This window comes from Falco biarmicus, chromosome 5, assembly GCF_023638135.1.
Source record: "Falco biarmicus isolate bFalBia1 chromosome 5, bFalBia1.pri, whole genome shotgun sequence".
In the NCBI taxonomy this organism is placed as follows: Eukaryota; Metazoa; Chordata; class Aves; order Falconiformes; family Falconidae; genus Falco; species Falco biarmicus.
Genome location: NC_079292.1, coordinates 16,803,060 through 16,822,021, shown reverse-complemented (window position 1 = coordinate 16,822,021; position 18,962 = coordinate 16,803,060). Strand labels below are relative to the sequence as shown.

Below are 18,962 nucleotides of genomic sequence, written 5' to 3'. Positions count from 1 at the left end.
TTAAAATCAAAGGACGGAGGAAGAGAAGAGTGTCAGTTTCTTTTATATGTACTTTAAATTCTTTCGAAGCAGTGAGCTAGTGGGACAGATTCTTCTTTGTCCTTGCATGACCTTTCAAGCCTGTGTAAAGTGGTGTGAAGTGCGCCCTTTGTACAACAGCAAGGTACAAGGCAATTGAGAATCTGTCCCACTTCGCTTTTATTTTTAACTCATTATCTTAGGGAAATGTTAAGAGCTTTCAGCTAATGAAAACTTGTGCTGCCTAGGGCCAGATTCACTAAAGCTGTATGCACTTCATATCCTTTCAATACAGGGCATCTCTTTACAGTCGTTTTATACTCCAGATGTCCTTCTGTCTTTTACAATTAACTGCTTTATCTTGAGAACAGAAGAAAAGCTTTACTCAACTTCATTATCTTCCACTTTTACCATAAAGGAAGTAGAGCACAACACTTCTATCCAGACTTAAATTTTCCCTCCCCTGTACACCTCCATCCAAAATTAAAGGAAGATCTGAGAAATAAGCATCATCACGTCTGGCAGGAGACCAGGCAAGAGGCAGCCTGACTGCAGCGTACTTGAAGAAGCGGCACTTCACTTGTTTGGAAGAGGTACCTTGAGGACAAGACCCACCCCAACTTAATGTAGGTTTCTACCTCTTCCACTGAGGGCAGAAAGAACCATGAGAAGGCAGCAGTGGACAAGACAGCTGTCTGGGACTCTGGCACCTGAAACCCATCTGACTCCTAAGGGCTGGAACCCAGCTTCAGTTTCCAAATTTTAGCAGCTTTGTAAATGGAGCCCTTAAAATCTATGGTGCATCCGTATGAGCCTACTTATGGCCTATACAGGCTTGCCTACACCTTGGACAGAACTGCACATACAGCACCACAGACCCTACTGCCTGTGCTGTGGCAGGGGACGGCAGAACAGCCACAGAGTTTCGTCTGGCTGTGCCTTTTCTTGGTGTGTTTACATACATGCCCAAACCCCCAGTGCATGCACACAAATACGGGCCTACATAGATCTACAGCCAAACTGCATTCAGAATTACATGAGAATGAAAAGGTTTGTGTATTCTTAAGTTCTGATAAAGGACGTCTCCTCTCAGACCTACCACTTGCAATGCACTTGACATACAAAGCAGGTGAGACATTGCTGTAAGAGAGACTGTGACTTGAGCTCTGCACTGTAGAGTGCCAGGGTATGGGAAAGACCTTTCGATCAGAGGACTACTTTAAAAAACTAAAAGTGTCACATACTGCTGCCAGACTCTAGGTTTTAGAGCTACCTGACCCCCTTTCTCCACATGGAAAAATGGCATGCAAGATGCTCCCATAGATGCAGTCAGAGGAGGCAGTTTCCTTAAGAGATTGGAGCACTGTGTTAACCATGCAGGCCCCAAGGACAACTCCAACAGGTGGAAGGAGCTTCACCAAGGAGAACTGCTGATGACTGCATGGCCCAGTTTTCTTTCGGTTTCCAGAGGAAAGGAGCTACGAAGGTGTAGTGAATCTGTGCAGTCTCAGGATAACTTCTGACTCCCCCTCCTAATCCTCCCTGCCTGCTTAGGACCTTGTGCTTTCTAGCTTTGTCTTGCAGTGGGAGAAGGATGCCTGGCCTAAGCATCTCTGCTGCAAGGGACTGGGTGTTACTAGGACCCTTCAAACCAAGAAGCCCATCAGATTTTAAAGGTGATCTGTGAAGTAAAGGCCTGCAGTAGACATTACAGTCAACAAGTCTCCCATTTGTGGGTGCAAGGCAGGTTTTCACTTGCGAGCTTTCTTTGTAAGAAGTAAATACTTATACTGTAATCAGACATACGCTCCTCTGTAGTGCATAAGCTTACTTTAGTGAATATGGCCCTTAGGAAAAAGGAATAATTACCTACTTTACAAAATACTTATCATCCTTCAGAGGCAAAGATAGCTTTTGCTGTAGTATGCTAATTTCATCAAAAAAAGCGCTGTATAATAAAATTACACCCTTTTCAACAGCTAATCTAGAACACGATTGACTAAACTGAATAAAAGCAGTTGTGTCAAAATCTAGGTTATAAACCCCTAAGCAAGTCCAAGTCACTTATGAACTAGTTTTCCAAGGCTTTGCAAATTGTTATATTTTTTTCCCCACTAGAATGTACATACAAGAATGAAATTCAGTCCAGCTCCTGGTGACAATGAAAGCAAACAGATCTACACTCGGCACAACTTTTGGCACCCTCACAGTAAGGCAGAGCTCTAGAGCAACTGGCAGTTAAGAGAGGGGTTAATGTTTGAGGTTGACTAGTCCTGACTTTCACCTGACTTCTTCATCTGAAATGGAAAGGTCTGTGCTGAATTGCAAGAGTTTTGTGTAAGAGAGTGACTGCAGTGACTTTGTATAGTTTTAATGCCACTTGGTAGCTCAAGTGCGAAGAAGCCTTGAAGATCAGTCTTTATTCTGATCCTGTAGTCATCTCAGCAGAACATTACCCTCACTGCAATGCCAAATGCCTCACTGAGGAAGGCAGGAGGGAAATCATAACCCTGAACCCACTCTGGAAAGTGGCTTGGAGGAGGTCTTAATCTTGCCTTCCCTTTCATTCCCATTGCCTGGGAAGTGGGTGGTTCCTTAGACACTGGGCCCTCAAGGTGACATCTCACCTCTGAGGAGAGCATTAGAACCGTGAAGTGAGGATGGAGCACCTATCTGTTGGGAGAAGGCTGCTCTGCAGCCAAAATACAGGAGCCTGGGAGAAAGCACAGCCCAACTATGAGTGGCCTTACTTTAGGTACATGGGACCAAACAGAGCCTGTCAATGTGTTTTGCTGACAAAATTGCCATTTCTGGACCTGGTTAAATTTAGGATTAAGCTTGGCTGCGAGAGCCTCAGCTTGGGCAAGACTTGGACAGCCAGGGAACATATAGTCCTTGGCCCAGGGGCCTTTGCGTTCCCCCATCTCCCTCCTGCCTTTGGTCTGCTCACATTCAGCATCAGCTCAGCAGAGATTTTCAGGACTCATTCTGGACACTGCTAGGTGCACCTAGTCTCTATTTCACTTCAAATGATACCATTTTGTATCTGGCCTTAAAGTTGTGATGAAGGTGTTTAAAACAATGAACAAACAAAAAACAAAACAAAAAAAAGCAACAAGAAAGGAAAAGAAAGAATTGAAAAAAGGAGCAAAGAAAGGGTTACATAATAACTTAAAAGATATTTACTTATCTTTTACGTGTATCGTTCTGTCTTGTTATAAGATGATCAAGAAGTTACAAAGAAGCAGACATTTATGTCTTACACTGAACACCAGAGCAGTGCAGTGTGTGAAAAATAAAAGAAATCTAAATTCTCAAGAATGAAATACTTTTTTTCCTTACACTGACATGGCTCAGACTTGTCCTCACTAAGATCTGAGACAGGTTTTCCAACTACTGGTTGGATGCCACATAAAGACTTCATGCCTGCTATAGAAAATGGCACGATTTTCACTCTTGCTATAGGTAAATATATATACCCTATGTATTCTAGTATCATGTTATGTTGTATAGTGTGTATAGTCTGGTATCCACAAAATGAGAGTAGGTCTATATTTATTTTTCTGAATTCATTTTATATATTGGTAGGAGGCAAGCACTGTATAAGAGAGATTGATAGTGCTTTATAAGATCATGGTAAGAATTATATAATATAGATTGCAGGAGTACTTACGCATTTCTTGCATTTGGTGGATTTAAGAATGTTTTCAGTACTATTAATAACAAATGTAATTAGTATTTTCACAGACTGATAAAAGGCTTTACCATACTTTTCCTGTTGTTTTCTTGTTCGGAGCACCCAGTATGTGCCAGGCAGCATAAAGCTGTATTAGGAATAGATCCCACCTGCCATAATGGAGGGTGTGGAGGGAGCTTTTTGTTGAATACCAGTGGCAACCTGAAGGCTGCTTTGCGAGTGTGTAACGGACAGGTCAGCATCTGCTGAGCCTTCTGCCTTTTCTGTGCATTCACCGAACCACCAGGGAATTGGAGAAGTACAGATCCAAAACAGTTATCTGTGCATTGCTGATGGAGCAAACAGCGGAAGAGCAATTAATAGGAGCAACTACTGCATAATCTGTTTGACAGTTTTGAGTGCATTATTAAAAAATAAATAGAAGATAATACTGCTCCAATGTATGTAGGAAACCCTAAATAACATTCCAGTGAAATCACTGGAATTATACTGGTTAGGTGAAAACAATATGCAGCCAACATAGAACAAAATTCTGTCTAGGGCATATTCAATAACTACCTACAGTAAAGCAATTTGCGAGAAGTCACGATGGGTCTTTAGTCACTAATAGAGCATTCTGGCTATTGCATGTTTCCTAAAGCACAGATTGAACTACAAGTCTGCAATTTAAAATTTTTGAAAATAGAACATTGTCAAATGGAATGAAAAATATGTGGTGAAAAAGCCAGTATATACTAACATCATTCATTATTTCTGTGGTTTTATTTTTAGTTGACAGGGCACAATAGGAACCAAATAGAAACAAAAAAATTTGGATAACAAAACGAAACATAAACAAAACCTCCAAAAACAGCAAACACATGCCTCTCAGGACTAGGCTTGGGGTAAATTTTGAGGCTGAATTACAAATGCTTTGTACTATCATGAGAAAAGTGATGTGCTTAGACTGAAGTCCCGATGGCTCATATCAATGACAAATGTTTTTTGGCTCCAGTGAGGTAAAGATTTGAACCCAGAGCTAAGTAACCATGTTGGTTTGTGGTATCTATTAACTGCAGTGACACAGCTGGTAGAAGAAACAAGCAGCAGAGAGACACAAAACAAAAGCACAACCTAGGAGGCACCTGCTGTGTGTCTAAGGGCATGCGTGGCTATGCCACCATGCAGATTCACTGACGCACACTACCTGGCTGTAGCTTCAGTTCTGTGGTCATTAATTATGGAGAAAAGTGGGAATTCCCCCTTGGAGCTGAGAGGTTGCCCATGCAACACACTGGGTGACTGCTGTTGGTGGGTCTCATTGCACTGCAGTGAGGCTTCTCACCGCAGCCTCTGAAATTCCTGCTGTGTACAGGGTGAGCTGCTGAACACTTTCTGCTAGGTTTAACTTCCCCCAATGCTCCCTGGGGAAGAGCTGGATGATCAGGACCCTCAAGAGCTATGTGGCACATCTCAGAGTACAAATGATTTTCCACCAACCCATCACTGACAAAACTTTGTGAAAGAGCTGTAGCTATAACGGAAACGTACATTTGATACTGATTCAGGGAAGGTACTTACCTTATTCTAGTGTAAAACCAATGACAGCAAACAATGAAATACAACACAAGTTAGAAAATGCCTTTCAATGCATGCAGCACTGTGATTAGTCATAAAACCCTGATGAGGTTTAGAGGCAATATAGGACTTTTCATCTCTTTTGAAAATAAAAATTGAACAAATTATTTCCTGATATTTCAAATCAATGTTTATACTTCTATTTTCTATAAAAATCAGCATGCACTTTTTAGAAACATAGTAAAAATGTCATAAAAGCACAAACCACATCATATTAAATTTGGCATAAATGTTGTGAATATTCAGATAATTACCTAATGTTTGAACTATTTCAGTTCAATAATAATTCAGTTCTATAATAAATATGTTGATACTTTAATTTAAATGCATTTTTCAAATAATTGCTTTTTACTAAAAAAATTAAGCAGATGAAAATGCTTTTCCACATGAGCACTCGTTGTTAGAGCTAGGATATATCATTTGTATTTTAATGTTGTAAAATAAAGATAAACATTCTTTGCACCAAATGCAATGGAAGTTCTCGCTAAATCATTTGTGCCAAAAATGTGAGAACATCTTGACAATGAAGAGCATGGAGTGATGGCTATGGAGGGATTCATTCTGTTATCCAACAGGTAACCATAAAATAGTAGGTGGGAATAATATTTCTTGCATTCCTTGCACAAGTCAAATTCCTTTGGATCATATAACGAGTTTTGGGGTGCAAAGAAAGCAACATCAGACCCTTAGCATTCAGCTTATCATTACCCTTTAGTTCTCAATACCTTTGACCAGCATTGAGTTTGTGAGATGTTGGTAAGGGCCTGCCCTGTACACAAAGAAATGGCAGTTCCAAATGCACATGCAAAAAAGTGTGTGGTGTCTGTGCAGCAGACAGGCTGAGAGCTGTGCTTCCAGAGAAAAACAATATGCAAATGAAATGCAGTGTTGAATATTGGGCTCTTCTTAGGGCAGAAGTACAGGGGCACAGAAAAACACTCCTTCTTAAGTCTACAGTAAAATACCTTTTTATCCTAAGAAGAGCCACATGGAACATGTGAGAGTTGTGCCCAAAATTTTCTTTACAAATGGAGAGAAAAAATGCTGCACTAACAATGAATAATCAGCACTAGCTTTAAAAGGGACTGGACAACTTGACAACTAGTATCCTCTCCCCACCACAGGATGGACATCAACTGTTGTTAAAGTAAGTTGGCGAGCAGTCAGATGGCAAGATCAATTTAATATATAACAGGTATTGTGTTTCACCTGTTTGAAAGAGGTGGTCAGTTTGAGCACAATTTGCAGCTGCATCACCATCTTAATGACACCGCCTTTTAATGAGTGATTCAAATAATACATCCAAAAGTGGAGTGATTTTAAGCAACATACAAAAGCATCCAGCTTTGGCCTTTCTTATCACTGCTAGGTATTTTGCATGCATGTATAATCTGCATTAATTTTTTTCCCACCACCAAACTAACTTCGGAGCAAAAAAGGAAACAAAGAAGTCGTACCCTGAAAACGTGTTTGCTGGTGAGAGGATAATGGCCCTTGACTCAGTTGGACTGAACAGAGTGCCATGACCCTGGCTGTGCATCAGCCCTAAGTAGTATCTGCACTATGACTTGGCAGCTGGGCCTGTGACAGAATTAACTTCAAATCTCTGGATTGCTGAGAAGAGTTGAGCCATGAAAGCAGGTATTCATAGGTTTGTTCCTGGGGTGAGCACTGTGAGAGGGAGCAGGGACATCGCCCATGTTGGATGGGAAATAAGGTTCAAGAAAATCCTTGGTAATGGTACATCCCTACAGACCAGCTCTCCCTGCTGGCAGGTGCTTTCCCTGCTTGCCCTCTTACTCCAGCCCTTAGGCCGCCCAAGGAGAGCACAGCTCACTTGCCAGTGGGCTGAGGAAAAGCTGGCACAGCACCTAGGTGTGCATCTGGGGGTGCAGGCGGCCAAGCCAGCACCCTAGCGCGCTTGGGAAAATCAGACCTCTTTGTCAGCCCACAGGGGAGTGGAGGACACACGAGACGAGATGTGTGGAAAGCCAGGAAGTTCTGTATGTCCCAGACCACACCTCCTAGTACAGGTCGGCTTCTCGCTGTAACACCTCACAGGCTAGAGATCTGCCTGCTGCCATCAACATGGCTACACAGATCACAAACAAACATGAAAATCTAGGACTTGAACCAGGGCCATGAGACTAACTCTGATGGTGCCCAGAGAGGTGCGTGGAGTCTCGTTCAGGTGGGTGATGGAGTGCAGCGTTATAAGAGGACCGAGCACAGACTGTGTTAGACGCAGACCATCAACAGGTCCTGTAGCCAGGGACGTTCACAGCTTTCTGAGACAAGGTCAGAGTGCCAACAGGAATTACTCCCGATTTCGGAGGCACGGATGTTTCCTAAGGTATCCCAGCTTTGGGATGAACAAGCCAGGCAGAAGCCTACTGACTTTCCAATGGCTCACTATAGAATTAATGGGAAGAGGTAATTACTGCACCCTGGTGAATGGTTTGAGTTCAGGCCATGCTTCCGTGTCAGAGAGCCCTGGGGTGGCCATCGCCCGCAGAGCTCTCCTCTGGCAATCTCAGTGGGAGGGCAGAGCACTCGGACACTGCCCCCTTGCCTCTCGCTGGAGAGGGTAGGGGGCTTGCCCTCCCCAGGGGCAGGCAGGATTACTGTGCCCTTCACTGGAAACTGAAGGAATATTAAGAATTAAAGCTAAGTCCTATCCTTAGTATTCACGCTGTGAATGCCGATAGCCCTAGTGTGTGCAAGAACATCTAGGGTTAGTGCTGACGGACATCGATCCAGGCTCCCTTCTGTATGCCTGGTAGTGCTCCATGGAGGTGACCGAGTGTCCTCATCATTTTACAGGTGAAGAATTATAGAATCATAGAAAAAACTGAAGCGCTGGGGGTAAAGTGACCAGCGTGAGGTGGTGGAATGAAACAGCAGAGCTAAAGGTAAACACAGGTGAGAGTACTGACAAGAACAGTGCACCTCCTTTCAGAAAGCCTTCCAAAGACTTTAGAAAACCCTTGGCGGGTTACTTGCAAATAAAATTTAAGAGGCCTACAGAGTATTTTGGTGAATTCGAAGGTGCAGATAGAACTTAAGCACAAGAGAGGGGTCGAAGCCGCCTGTCAGGTCTGAGCACGTATCAGTATGTAAACCAGATGCACCACAGCATGTAGTCCTGCCCTTCCCGAGAGCAACACATCTCACGTGTTGTAGTTTGCCGGGACTGGGACTCCATATCTGGTCTTTGGGAAATACGCTGTCATGGCACTGCATTTCACAGTACTTGTAAGGGAGAACTCTGTCTGGTTTGATCTGGCTTCTTCTGTGGTTGTATCAGGTGTCCCTTGAACAGGGTGGAAACTCCCTCTAGCCTGATATTTTGGCCAATATTCAGAAATGCTCCTTAACAGGAGAAAAACGAAGAGAAGGGAGGAGGCACCGTCTGCCCATTTGGTTCCTTCTCTAGGCAAGGTGTGGTTACTTGCTACGGCATTTCTATTGCTGTCTCCATACTAGTATAACATATCTCATACGACTGACTTGTCACCACTCAGCTTGTATGTCTAGTCTACAACCTGGCAAATCTCACTGTCAAGGAAATTCTCCATATTCCCGCCTAAGAATCACTTTTTGAAGATCAGTCCAGTTCCTACTTATACTCCCTAATTCAGTGCTTGGATTGATGGGTAATACTATGCTCAACTTCTTTTTCTGACCAGATTTTTTTCTCTTTTTTTTTTGTTTTCCTTTTTTTTTGGTTTGTTTGTTGGTTTGTTTTTATTAATTGCAAGGTAGAAAGACCTGGGAATGTTTCAGAGCTACCAGTTCCCTTTTCCATGGTTTCCTAAACACTGTGGACCTCCTGCAGGTTCATACTCTTCCATATCTTTCCTGATGCAGCATTGTACAGCTGTTGATTAACTGAGCCAGGAATCGCATCCGTCCCTTTGTTCCTTCAAGTTTTAAGCTGAATGTTATGGAAGCAGAGCTCAGCAAGGTGTGTAAAAGCAGCAGAGCGTGTACAGTTACTCAGTGTTGGGACCAGTTTGGTTTGAGGTTGGTATGAGTGCCATGCAAGCTGGTGCTTCTCGGTGGAAAGAAGAACAGGGCTAACTAGCAATCAGATAATTCACTTTGCTACTGTTACAAAACATTACTTGCAGTGTCTCTGCTAATTCAAAAACCTCATGGTTACAATTACACAATCTGGAGGTTATCCAAGCCTAATTTCTTTATTGCTGGTTTTTTAAATTGTTCAATAAAAGGAATGTTTGAACCTATCTATGGAGCAGGCACGCCTCTCTCTGCCAACCACTGCCAGCGATGAGTTCCCGCCCGGGAAGCCACTAGCATTTCACTTCTACTGGAACTAAATTGTTAGAGAAAAAGCAGGTCATCTCTTCATGATGTAACACAGGAAAAACGGGTTAGCTGTCAGTGAAACCCATCTCAAGAATGGGAGAATCAGGAGGGTGCAGACACTGTACTTGATAAGATCTTGACAAGGGGATGAATATAGAGCTCGGACCATAGGAACCTGATATAGTGAACCCTGTTTCTGAACAGTATCCTTCTTACTAAAAAAAGGAAATGAATAAGGCATTAGTTGCTAACACAAATTTTTCAGAGGCACAACAACATCACTTTGTGCAAAGAGCAATACAGCAGACTTTTTTGTATCTTTGAAAGGATATAAATCAGCCTTACATGGCAGCACAGCACTGAACAAGAATGTCCTATTTTGTGTCCCAGCACAATATTTTTTTCATGGCCATTGCTGCATTACAGGACTACACCAATACTTGGTGGTAATAAAGCCCCACTCTCTCCCTCCTGTGTTTTTCCACGATGCACAACACATACCCCTGCTGTGCCATTTATTTCGTGGCAGTCTTAACCGCTGACAGTTGTAGTCAGGGCAGAACATTAGCAAAGACTGGTTCTCAAAGGCTTTCCTGTGCCACAATGGTTCTTACTGAGCTTAACATTCGTGCCATGCTGGAGGAATTTCAGTGCTTTCTGAGATGGGGTGGGATGAGGTGAAGCTGATACTCACAGGACGACTTCTACGTGGTCCAAAGCCCACTGATCATGACCTGTTCCATTGTGACGGGGCTGCCACCAGCGCAGTAAGACTCCTTTCATGCGTGCCTCCCTGTCATCAGAAAAGGAACACCCTGTGAGAGCTCCAGACTACTGGTGTTTTGCACATCCCTTATCTACCCTCCCAACGGGAACGGAGAGCAAAGTCAAAATGTTATTTCTACATCCCTGAACATCAAGACATCCTAAGTGCAAAACATTTAATGGTGAAAAAAGCACAAGGTAAGGAAGAATTCCACCCCCCACCCCCCTTATCTTTAGAAGAAGTATTTGGTTTTTCTTTCAAGTATATTAATAAACACTAGACTGGAATTTCTTAATAGGCCTTCCCTTAAGTTTTCTTCTTTGTTTATCCTCTCATCAACCTTTTTTCTTGCACAGGGATGCAAAGATAGAGTCTTTCTTAGCAGAAATATATCTCATGCACTTAGAGGTAATGAAATGTGACTGAGTACTCACAGGGGAACATTATAAGACACTCTTTGGGCTTGTATAAAGTCCTTTGGCTGATGCTGTGCAATTACTTGCCATGTAATTCCATTATTTACACTGTACTGGAGGAGCACTGCCTTGTCTACAGTGTTAGGATCACTCAGATTGGTATTGCAACTGTCTGTTTGTGAAATACTTCCAATTTGCAAAACAAACATGATTTTGCTGTAAAACAGAGAGAAAAGGTATTTTCAATATGCAAAAAATATTCAAAGAGGAACAACAGCATTTCCAGCTTTATTGCAGTTACCTTATTAAAACTTCGAGCATCCTCAAGAATCATTACTTTTAAAATGCAAAATAAACTGTTCTCACATCTCTAAAACACAACTCCCCTTTCAAAGTAATAGTTTACTATGTATAACATATTGCTGTATAGTTGGAGGCAATAGATTCAATTTTACTATGTATCTGCACAGAAATGAGATACATAAACAATATAAACATGCAAATGAGTGTATGAAAAGCTAAAAAAGGGCAAATAAAGGTTGAATGTTATAAAGTGCTTAAAAGATTTATCATACTCTACCTAGGTGTTCAAATAAGAAAGGAAGAGCCTAATTTATATCTCACCCATTTGCCAGTTCCTCCTGTTTCTAATCTCGCTTTAGACAACTAAAATACAAACCAGTCCAGAAAGCTGTTACTCTGTTAAGAGCCAGCACAGCCTAGCTGCATTTGTTTATCCATGGACAAAGAGCCTCAACAGATGAAAAAGATACTCCTGTTCATTGCCAGGTGAATATAATTCTGTTTGACGACTGAAACAGGAAAATGAATCCGTAATTGCTAATAGCATCTTTAGTCATAACGGTCGCGGAGGCACGTACAAACATGGGATTTGTCTCATCAGATGAGGCACCGTTCCAGACAGTTCGGTGTCCAGTCTTTGCCAGCGGCTTCATTGTCAGTGCTGGCTTACTAGACGGTGTTCTGTTGGGCATCCTCCTCACTCTCCATCTCCCAAATGGAAGTCACAAAGTGTTTTGCCAACCCTAACGTCTATCTGCCAGCCACATCTGACTGCATGGTACAGCCAGGTCAGTCCATCCTCACCAGTACTGGTCCACATGGCTGCGCATACATATGAACAGTTTCCTTTCTCATGAGCTGCTAAAAGAGCATTTTAGGCTCAAACTATTACCTTGCTCGGGTGAGATCCAGAGGCTTCGTCACAGCTTGTCGTATTTGACATCCATTAAAATAGAGCGAATCTCCGTGGGCATAGGGTGCCAGCTGTCCACATCCATTCCCTATCACTCCCCCCTGAATGGTTTCCCAGTTTATTTCAGTGACTCTTTCAGATTCAAAATTATCTTTAATGTAACTGGGGAGATCATGGCTAAAAACAGAGCAGTCGTCACCTAGAAACGACACAGGGATGTTATAAAACACACAAAAATTGAAAGAATTGAGAAAATTGAGTTACAGTTCATTGTAATTCCATTCAAGTTTGTGTCCCAATATACAGTGTGACTACAGGCTGAATATATTTTAGCAGATCCATTAATATTGTGCACATTGCTGCGCAGCTTCATTTTAGAAAATGGAGGCTGTGAGTCTTATTTTTTACAGCTGTATAACTTCAAGAACTGCAATACACTTTCTCTGGTTTTACACTGATGGTAATATGAGAAACCTCAAACTGCCAGTTGAAGGGAAATGCATCTAAAACAGGGCAGGGATCCAATCTTACAAAGTTGTGAGACTCTCCCCTGGAAGACATTAAACACTGGCTTCACTCCCACTTAGCACTTACAATTTATCAAGGGCACTCAGGTACCATTAGGCATGTGCTTAGCTGCGTTGAAGGATTACAGCAGAACACTCTGTCCTGGTGGGCACACAACAGGGTCCCTTACAGGTGGCAGTCACCAGCACCTGGATCCCATGTACACATCCCCTGAGAGCGGGTGCACCCTTGGAAGGAGTGCCATTTCCACCCTTGGAAGGGTGGAAGCCATTTATTTGCAGCTCTGTCAAATTATTAATTTAGAATTTGTTACTCAAGCATCCCAGTGATGAATTTAGACATGATACATCACTCTCTCTTTAATTTTGAGCTAGATTAGACTGTAGCAGATGTATAAGAAATAAATCGAAGAAATTAAACCTTGGTATCCTTCATCACAAATGCAAATGGCTCCAGTTGTGCAATATCCGTGGCCACTGCAGAGCTTAGGGCACGCTTCTCCAATGTACACATGGTCAATTGCCCAGCTTTGTTTCTCTAGTTCTTCTCCCTTCTGAATCCACCTGAACTGTGTTGCACTGCAAATATAAAAATCCGAACGTCGTATTATGATACCTAGCAATTAAACACATCTGTACAGTGATGTTCAAATACGCCAGCAGCAGATGTAATGAAAAATGTCGTATGAAGGGGCTATGTTTTCAGTAACTGCAAAGACCCACTCTGAATGGCTGATTCATCACTGGCAGTAGCCATTTGTATTAATAAGAAGACTCCTGAAAAACATTCATTATGTATCAGCTCTAAAACCAGCAATAAAGGAGCATTTTTAATTCACCAGTTGTTCGAAGTGAACAGTGCCAGCAAGAAAGCTGACATTTTATAGGTCCACAGTGAACTGACCTTTCAGAAACCTACCTGGATGAGACATGATCAGGCAGCTGGATCGTTATTCTTCTCCACGCGGAGCTGTTGACAGAGTTATAGATGGTAGCTTCATGGAATTGAAATGGGGAGCAGCCAATGCTGTTAGATGAGGAAGGAAGACAGTGTGTCTGGACAAGCTGCCATGAGTCTGTCCTGTAAGAAACAGAAAAAAATGTTTTAGAACAACTGAAAGGAAAATGAAAGGGAAACAGGTGATTTCCGAGGATCTGTTACACTGCCTGTGTTACTAAACTAGCCCAAGAGATTGTCGCCAATAGTTTCCATGCTATGTAGCCACAAATAGACAAGAGGTGAGAGGCTGAAGCACTGGTGCAGCCAGGGTGGACCTTCCAGGACCACGTTTGGGTGCTGTGAAACCCTTGGGGGTGGTACATACAGCAGAGTCTAACCCAGAGCTCCTCTGGGCAGGCATGACAGAATAATTTATTTAGGAGTTTGCTCCTTAGTCTGTCTCTTAAGTGTTCAGAAGAGTCCTGACAGATTTTGCTCCATGTTCACCCACAGTCACTTGAGCACAGAATATACTGTTGCTTTTACAAATTATAATGCACTAATATACTACAGCATAGGAGACAGTGTTATTAATTGTTTGCTAGTTAAAGACTGATTTGGAGTTAAGTAACTCCCCCTTCATTACAGCTTGGTCCTAAATACATAGTCCTGTATCATACTAAAACAACAGTTTCCTGTGAATGTGGTTTTCTGCAAGCACATTTTTAATTGGAGCACGCTCACAACTGTAACTGCAAGCTTGATGTCATGAATCTGTCAACATGTGGGATAAATAATAAAGAGAATTTATGGGAGTTATGTAGACAAATCCCAGTGCTTACACACAAGCTTTTTCCAGATCCTGTTACCAGATGAACAGCAAAGTAATTGCTTTAATAAAGAAAAGCTCTCTAGGGTTTTAATATCATACGATTTTTTTATTATTTTTTTTTACATCTATGTGTTCTGCTGTCATTTACCTGGCATCCTTCGTATACTCCAGCATCACAGAGTGGAGGTCCCCACAAGAAGTTGCCTCACAGCCAACCACGATCTATAGCACAAATGAAATTGGCTGCTATAACAAGTCTGGTAGACATTTCATGTGATATATAATGAAGTCTTGTTCTCCTTTTTTTCTTTATGGGGTGTAGAAAAAAGATTGCCAACTTAGATCTTAGACACAATCCATCAAAAGTGGATGGAAAACAAAAGACACAGTACTTCAGATACTGCTTTTACTGATTTAATTTTGCTTCATCGCTGCAGAATCCTAACACTATGTTCCTAAAGTTCAAATTAAATATCTAAACAAACATTGTGTCGGAACCACAAAGATATGGTAGCTCCTTGGCATTTCAGAAAGTGAAATATCTAACTATGTATTAATTACCTGTGAGATTTATAATTCACTATGATAAACATGAATTACCTGAGAGATTTATAATTCCTTATGCTAAACATGTGGATATAAACTTCAAGTCAATCCAGTTTAAGAACAGAATTACTCTGAATATTTAAAACAATAAACATATTTGTGTCATATTAGGGTGGAAAGATTCCAATACCCAATGTATAGTACTGAATGGATAACAAAAAGCTAAATTTTTAGAGCTTCAAAACCAAATGTCAGCCATGCACTAGAGCTGAGTTCTTAGTTTAGAAAGAAAATCTTTGCTGTGACTGGTGAGGAAAAAGAGGAGAGAGTAAGGAGATGAAAACTTTGCAACAAGGGTTTAGTAGTATGAACTATTAAGTGCTGATGGGTTAACATAATTTTGGTCTTAAAACAGGAAAAAGATGATAGGCTGGGTAAAACAAGCACCCTCAGGGGGTCTTGGCATTTAGTAGTAGAAAGCATGTCAGGCTCCTCTTTTATATAATTTCTTTGAAGCAGGCATGCTGTGTGAGTGGGGGAAGCAGTGCCTTAGTGGGACTGGACAGTCAATATAAAACAGGCAATGATGTTGAGAAAAGGTGAAAATATTGATTAGTGGAAGACGGAAAATTCTGGAACTGTCTTGTCAAACAGAAAAGCAAGAAGAAAAAAAAAACCGTAACAAGAAAATGGATGACTATTTTGATAACCCTTTTTTCATATTAGTTGCTCATTTATTTAAAACATGGTGTTTGGGGAAGGGCCTAGAACATTTCTGGACAACAACCATGTGTTGTCTTTGGCCCTGTGCAGATTTTTACCTTAAAACAAAATATTCAGAAATTTTTCTCTGATTATTTAGGTCATTTGCCATGACACAAATAAGTAGAAGGGGTGCTTCTACTCCAGCACTTTTTCATTTTCCATATACCGCTCTTCTCCAGCCTGTGTCTACCTCACCTTTTCTGGTTATTCACGGGTGAGGGGAAAATGGCGTATTCTGCATGCTGTGTGTTCTCACCTTAGAAAATAGTTCCTACTGTATCTGATGATACAGTAATTCCAGGAAAAAGGGATTAGACTTCCAATTGCTTTCAGTAACCCCCAAAGCATACAGACATTCAGAATAATTTGACATTTAACATACATGCAACCTTTCTGGTTCCCATTACCTACACTTCAGAAGTTCCTTTAAATTCTAGTAAAAAGTCATTATTAATTATTCATCCAATTTGGCATCCTATTGGAAGAAGAATGATTTCTGGAGACACATTAGATGATTTTTCATTGCCTACTTCACTTTGGAGAGAGAGAGAACATTTCTTACTTTAAACTGCATCATGTATCCTGGCTGTATAATGAGCTCCCTGGAGGACAGGATGTTGTGCGTTTTGTCCTTTTTCTTATTTGGCCAGTAGAGATGAAATGATGGATTTCCACAGAACCCTGCAGTCCTGACTGCGTTAGGGTAAAAACTCCAGTTTTCTTCATGCGAGCTGCCTTCTGTTAAGATGGATTAAATACAATTACTGCATTGTCTCGGTAAACACCAAGGCTTAGTAATGAACCAAAAAAATCACTAGAAAGAGTACTTCAGTGATATAAACACTAAATGTATGCTATCTGTCGTGACACACAGTAAGGTAATTAAAATGTTTAAATAATGGCACTTTAAAAAAATAAGATTAAATAAAAGTTTACTGTTAGGAATTTAAATGAAATGGGTTGGAATAAAAAATTTTGCCTTTCTTATAGGTATATACATATATATATATTTACACACGTACATATCTGAGTATACATGTATATATGTATTTATACACCTGTATTACTAGCATGAAGAATAGCATATAAACAGCATTAGTCTACAAAATAAAAAATTTGCAGAGTTAAAAAGTGTGCTTGCAAGCTCACAGGGCTAATTTCAGATAAGATCATGCCAGACAACAGATTAGCTGTCACAGCCTGTCTTACCGTCATCAAATGTATCTACCAGCTGGCTAGGGTTGATCTCTGCTCCTCCGATCAGGATGTTATCCAGCGCCCACTGTGCCCGGTCAGGGCCTGAAACCACGATCCCATTGCTGATGGTAAAAGGCTGCCACCAGCGCAAGCGAGTTGTATTGGTCAAGGCATGTTCAGGGAGGAGGATGTAGTCATGCCTGACTGAGATGTATTTTTGGTAATCCATCTCGTGAAGCAAAGTCCAGGATATCCCTAGAATGAAAGATGCAGGTTTAGTAATAAAAACAAGTGCGGGGTAGACTCTTCTATAAGATTAAAGGAAGATAATAGGAAGTAAAAAGTGATAGCGATAGTCTTCTAATAGACAAGTCTTAACTTCCAAGGGTATTTGGCCACTGTTATCCATTGCAAGAGAAATCTTGTAATCGTATAAAGGAATCAAACTGGCTGGAGCCACTAATGACTGAAATCAGGCAATAGGTTTTCATGGAAAACTCCTGAACAATAGATGGAAATTGTAGATGGGGGAAAAAACTTTACAAGGACAAAATAACTTGACAATGAAAAATTATCTTAGTATTTTGGATCTCTCTGACAACTTCTCAGATACTCATGGTGCTGCAGGTTAGCTGAAAAGAACAAGGCTGTAGCTTAGCTGAAACTGCAGGATGTACTTGCCTCCATCAATGGAATAGTCTAGCAGCACTCCCTCCTTTCTGCAAGTTGGTCTGTGACATGTTGTCATGTTGTTTTCACTCCCAATTCTCCCCCAGTACTGTAGAAACCTAAGAGTAAATGTGTAAATTTACATTTGTGAGATCTGCACAAATTGAGGAGTTTGCTTTCTTTTAGCAGATGTGCTGAAAACGATCAAAACGCCAGCATTTTTAAGCAAGTAACATCGACGTACAAAGAGAACAGAGGTTTTCAAAAGAATTGCCTAGTAATTCTCATGGGAACCTCATGAAATTCAGCAAAGTCCTGCCCCTGGGAGGGACTAACCCCTTGCAGCAGGCTGGGGACTGGCTGGCTGGGAGCCACCTGGCTAACAGTTCCCTGGGACTCCAAGTGGAAAGGGAGCTCAGCATGAGTTAACAAGGTGCCCTTGTATCAGTGAAGGACAGAAAAGAAGCTGATAAATTAAGGCAAGGTCAGTGGAGGCCACTGAAATAGTTGGGGCTGGAGCAAGTGCCCTGTTAGAAGAGGCTGAGGGACCATGGCTGGTTCAGCCTGGAGAAGATGGCTGGGACTGGGAGGCAGTGGTCATATATCAAAAAAGGGGAGGTTTTGACTGGATATAACAGGGGGAAAAATAAATAAATCACTGTGAGGTAACTCAACACTGGAACAAGCTGTCCAGAGAGACTGTGGGATCTCTGTCCTTGGAGGTTTCTCAAGGCCAAACAGGACAAAGCCCTGAGCAACCTGTTCCAAATTCAGTGTTGACCTGGCTTTGAACATGAGGCTGGTCTAGGGACTCCCTGAGGCCCCTTCCTTCCTGAAAGGTTGTGTGACTCTGAATTCTTGCTGAATCATGGAAGTGAGAGTATGTGTCCTCATTGAAGCCATACAGTCAAGGGAAATGATGCTGAATTTGTCTTCTATGCCACGTCCTTAGCTTATCTAAACTGACATAATTCCATTGCTCTTCAGTTAAGCCATCCTTTTCCACAGCAGGTGAATGGAGTGGGTCTTGTACGGGCACCCAAGAGAAGAAAACCAGCAGAGGTTATGTTTTGAACAAAACGGGAGACACGGCTGGTGCCTCCCGGGGTAGAGGCAGTAATGCTCAGGGAACTGTGCTATCTCGCCTCTTTGCAAGACAGGCGTTGCTGACTCAAGGATATTCCTGGGGAAGGGGACCTGCTGCTTCACCTGGACATGACAGACTCTTTCCACTGTGCGAGGGTGATCTGCGCTCTCCGTGACTCAGCTGAAAGTGTTAGTGCCTCGAGAATCACAATCTCATTAGCGCCTGTCTGAGGTAGTGCTATGCTCGTGGTGGCCTAGGAATTCCCTGAGCCACAGGCTATGTCATCTGCTGCTTTGTCAGTGTTTAACAGAGTTCTACATCAAAATGACAGGGAAAT

The 18,962-nt window shown here is 41.8% G+C and overlaps 1 protein-coding gene across 2 annotated transcripts in view; it reads right to left on the bottom strand.

Moving 5' to 3' along the window:
- Window positions 1-18,962, bottom strand: part of RELN (reelin) — a 298,002-nt gene that overhangs the window by 1,144 nt on the left and 277,896 nt on the right. Inside the window, exons 55-64 of one of the 2 annotated variants that reach the window (XM_056339923.1) lie at window positions 17,551-17,657; window positions 16,882-17,124; window positions 16,235-16,410; window positions 14,510-14,583; window positions 13,509-13,670; window positions 13,011-13,168; window positions 12,042-12,261; window positions 10,865-11,062; window positions 10,359-10,457; window positions 4-5,411 (exon numbers count right to left, since the gene is read on the bottom strand). In XM_056339923.1, the coding sequence (XP_056195898.1) occupies window positions 5,282-5,411; window positions 10,359-10,457; window positions 10,865-11,062; window positions 12,042-12,261; window positions 13,011-13,168; window positions 13,509-13,670; window positions 14,510-14,583; window positions 16,235-16,410; window positions 16,882-17,124; window positions 17,551-17,657 (1,567 nt within the window). In that variant the 3' untranslated portion in view covers window positions 4-5,281. Of the gene's footprint in view, window positions 1-3; window positions 5,412-10,358; window positions 10,458-10,864; window positions 11,063-12,041; window positions 12,262-13,010; window positions 13,169-13,508; window positions 13,671-14,509; window positions 14,584-16,234; window positions 16,411-16,881; window positions 17,125-17,550; window positions 17,658-18,962 lie in introns of those variants that run through there. The other variant, XM_056339922.1, reaches the window with a different exon arrangement.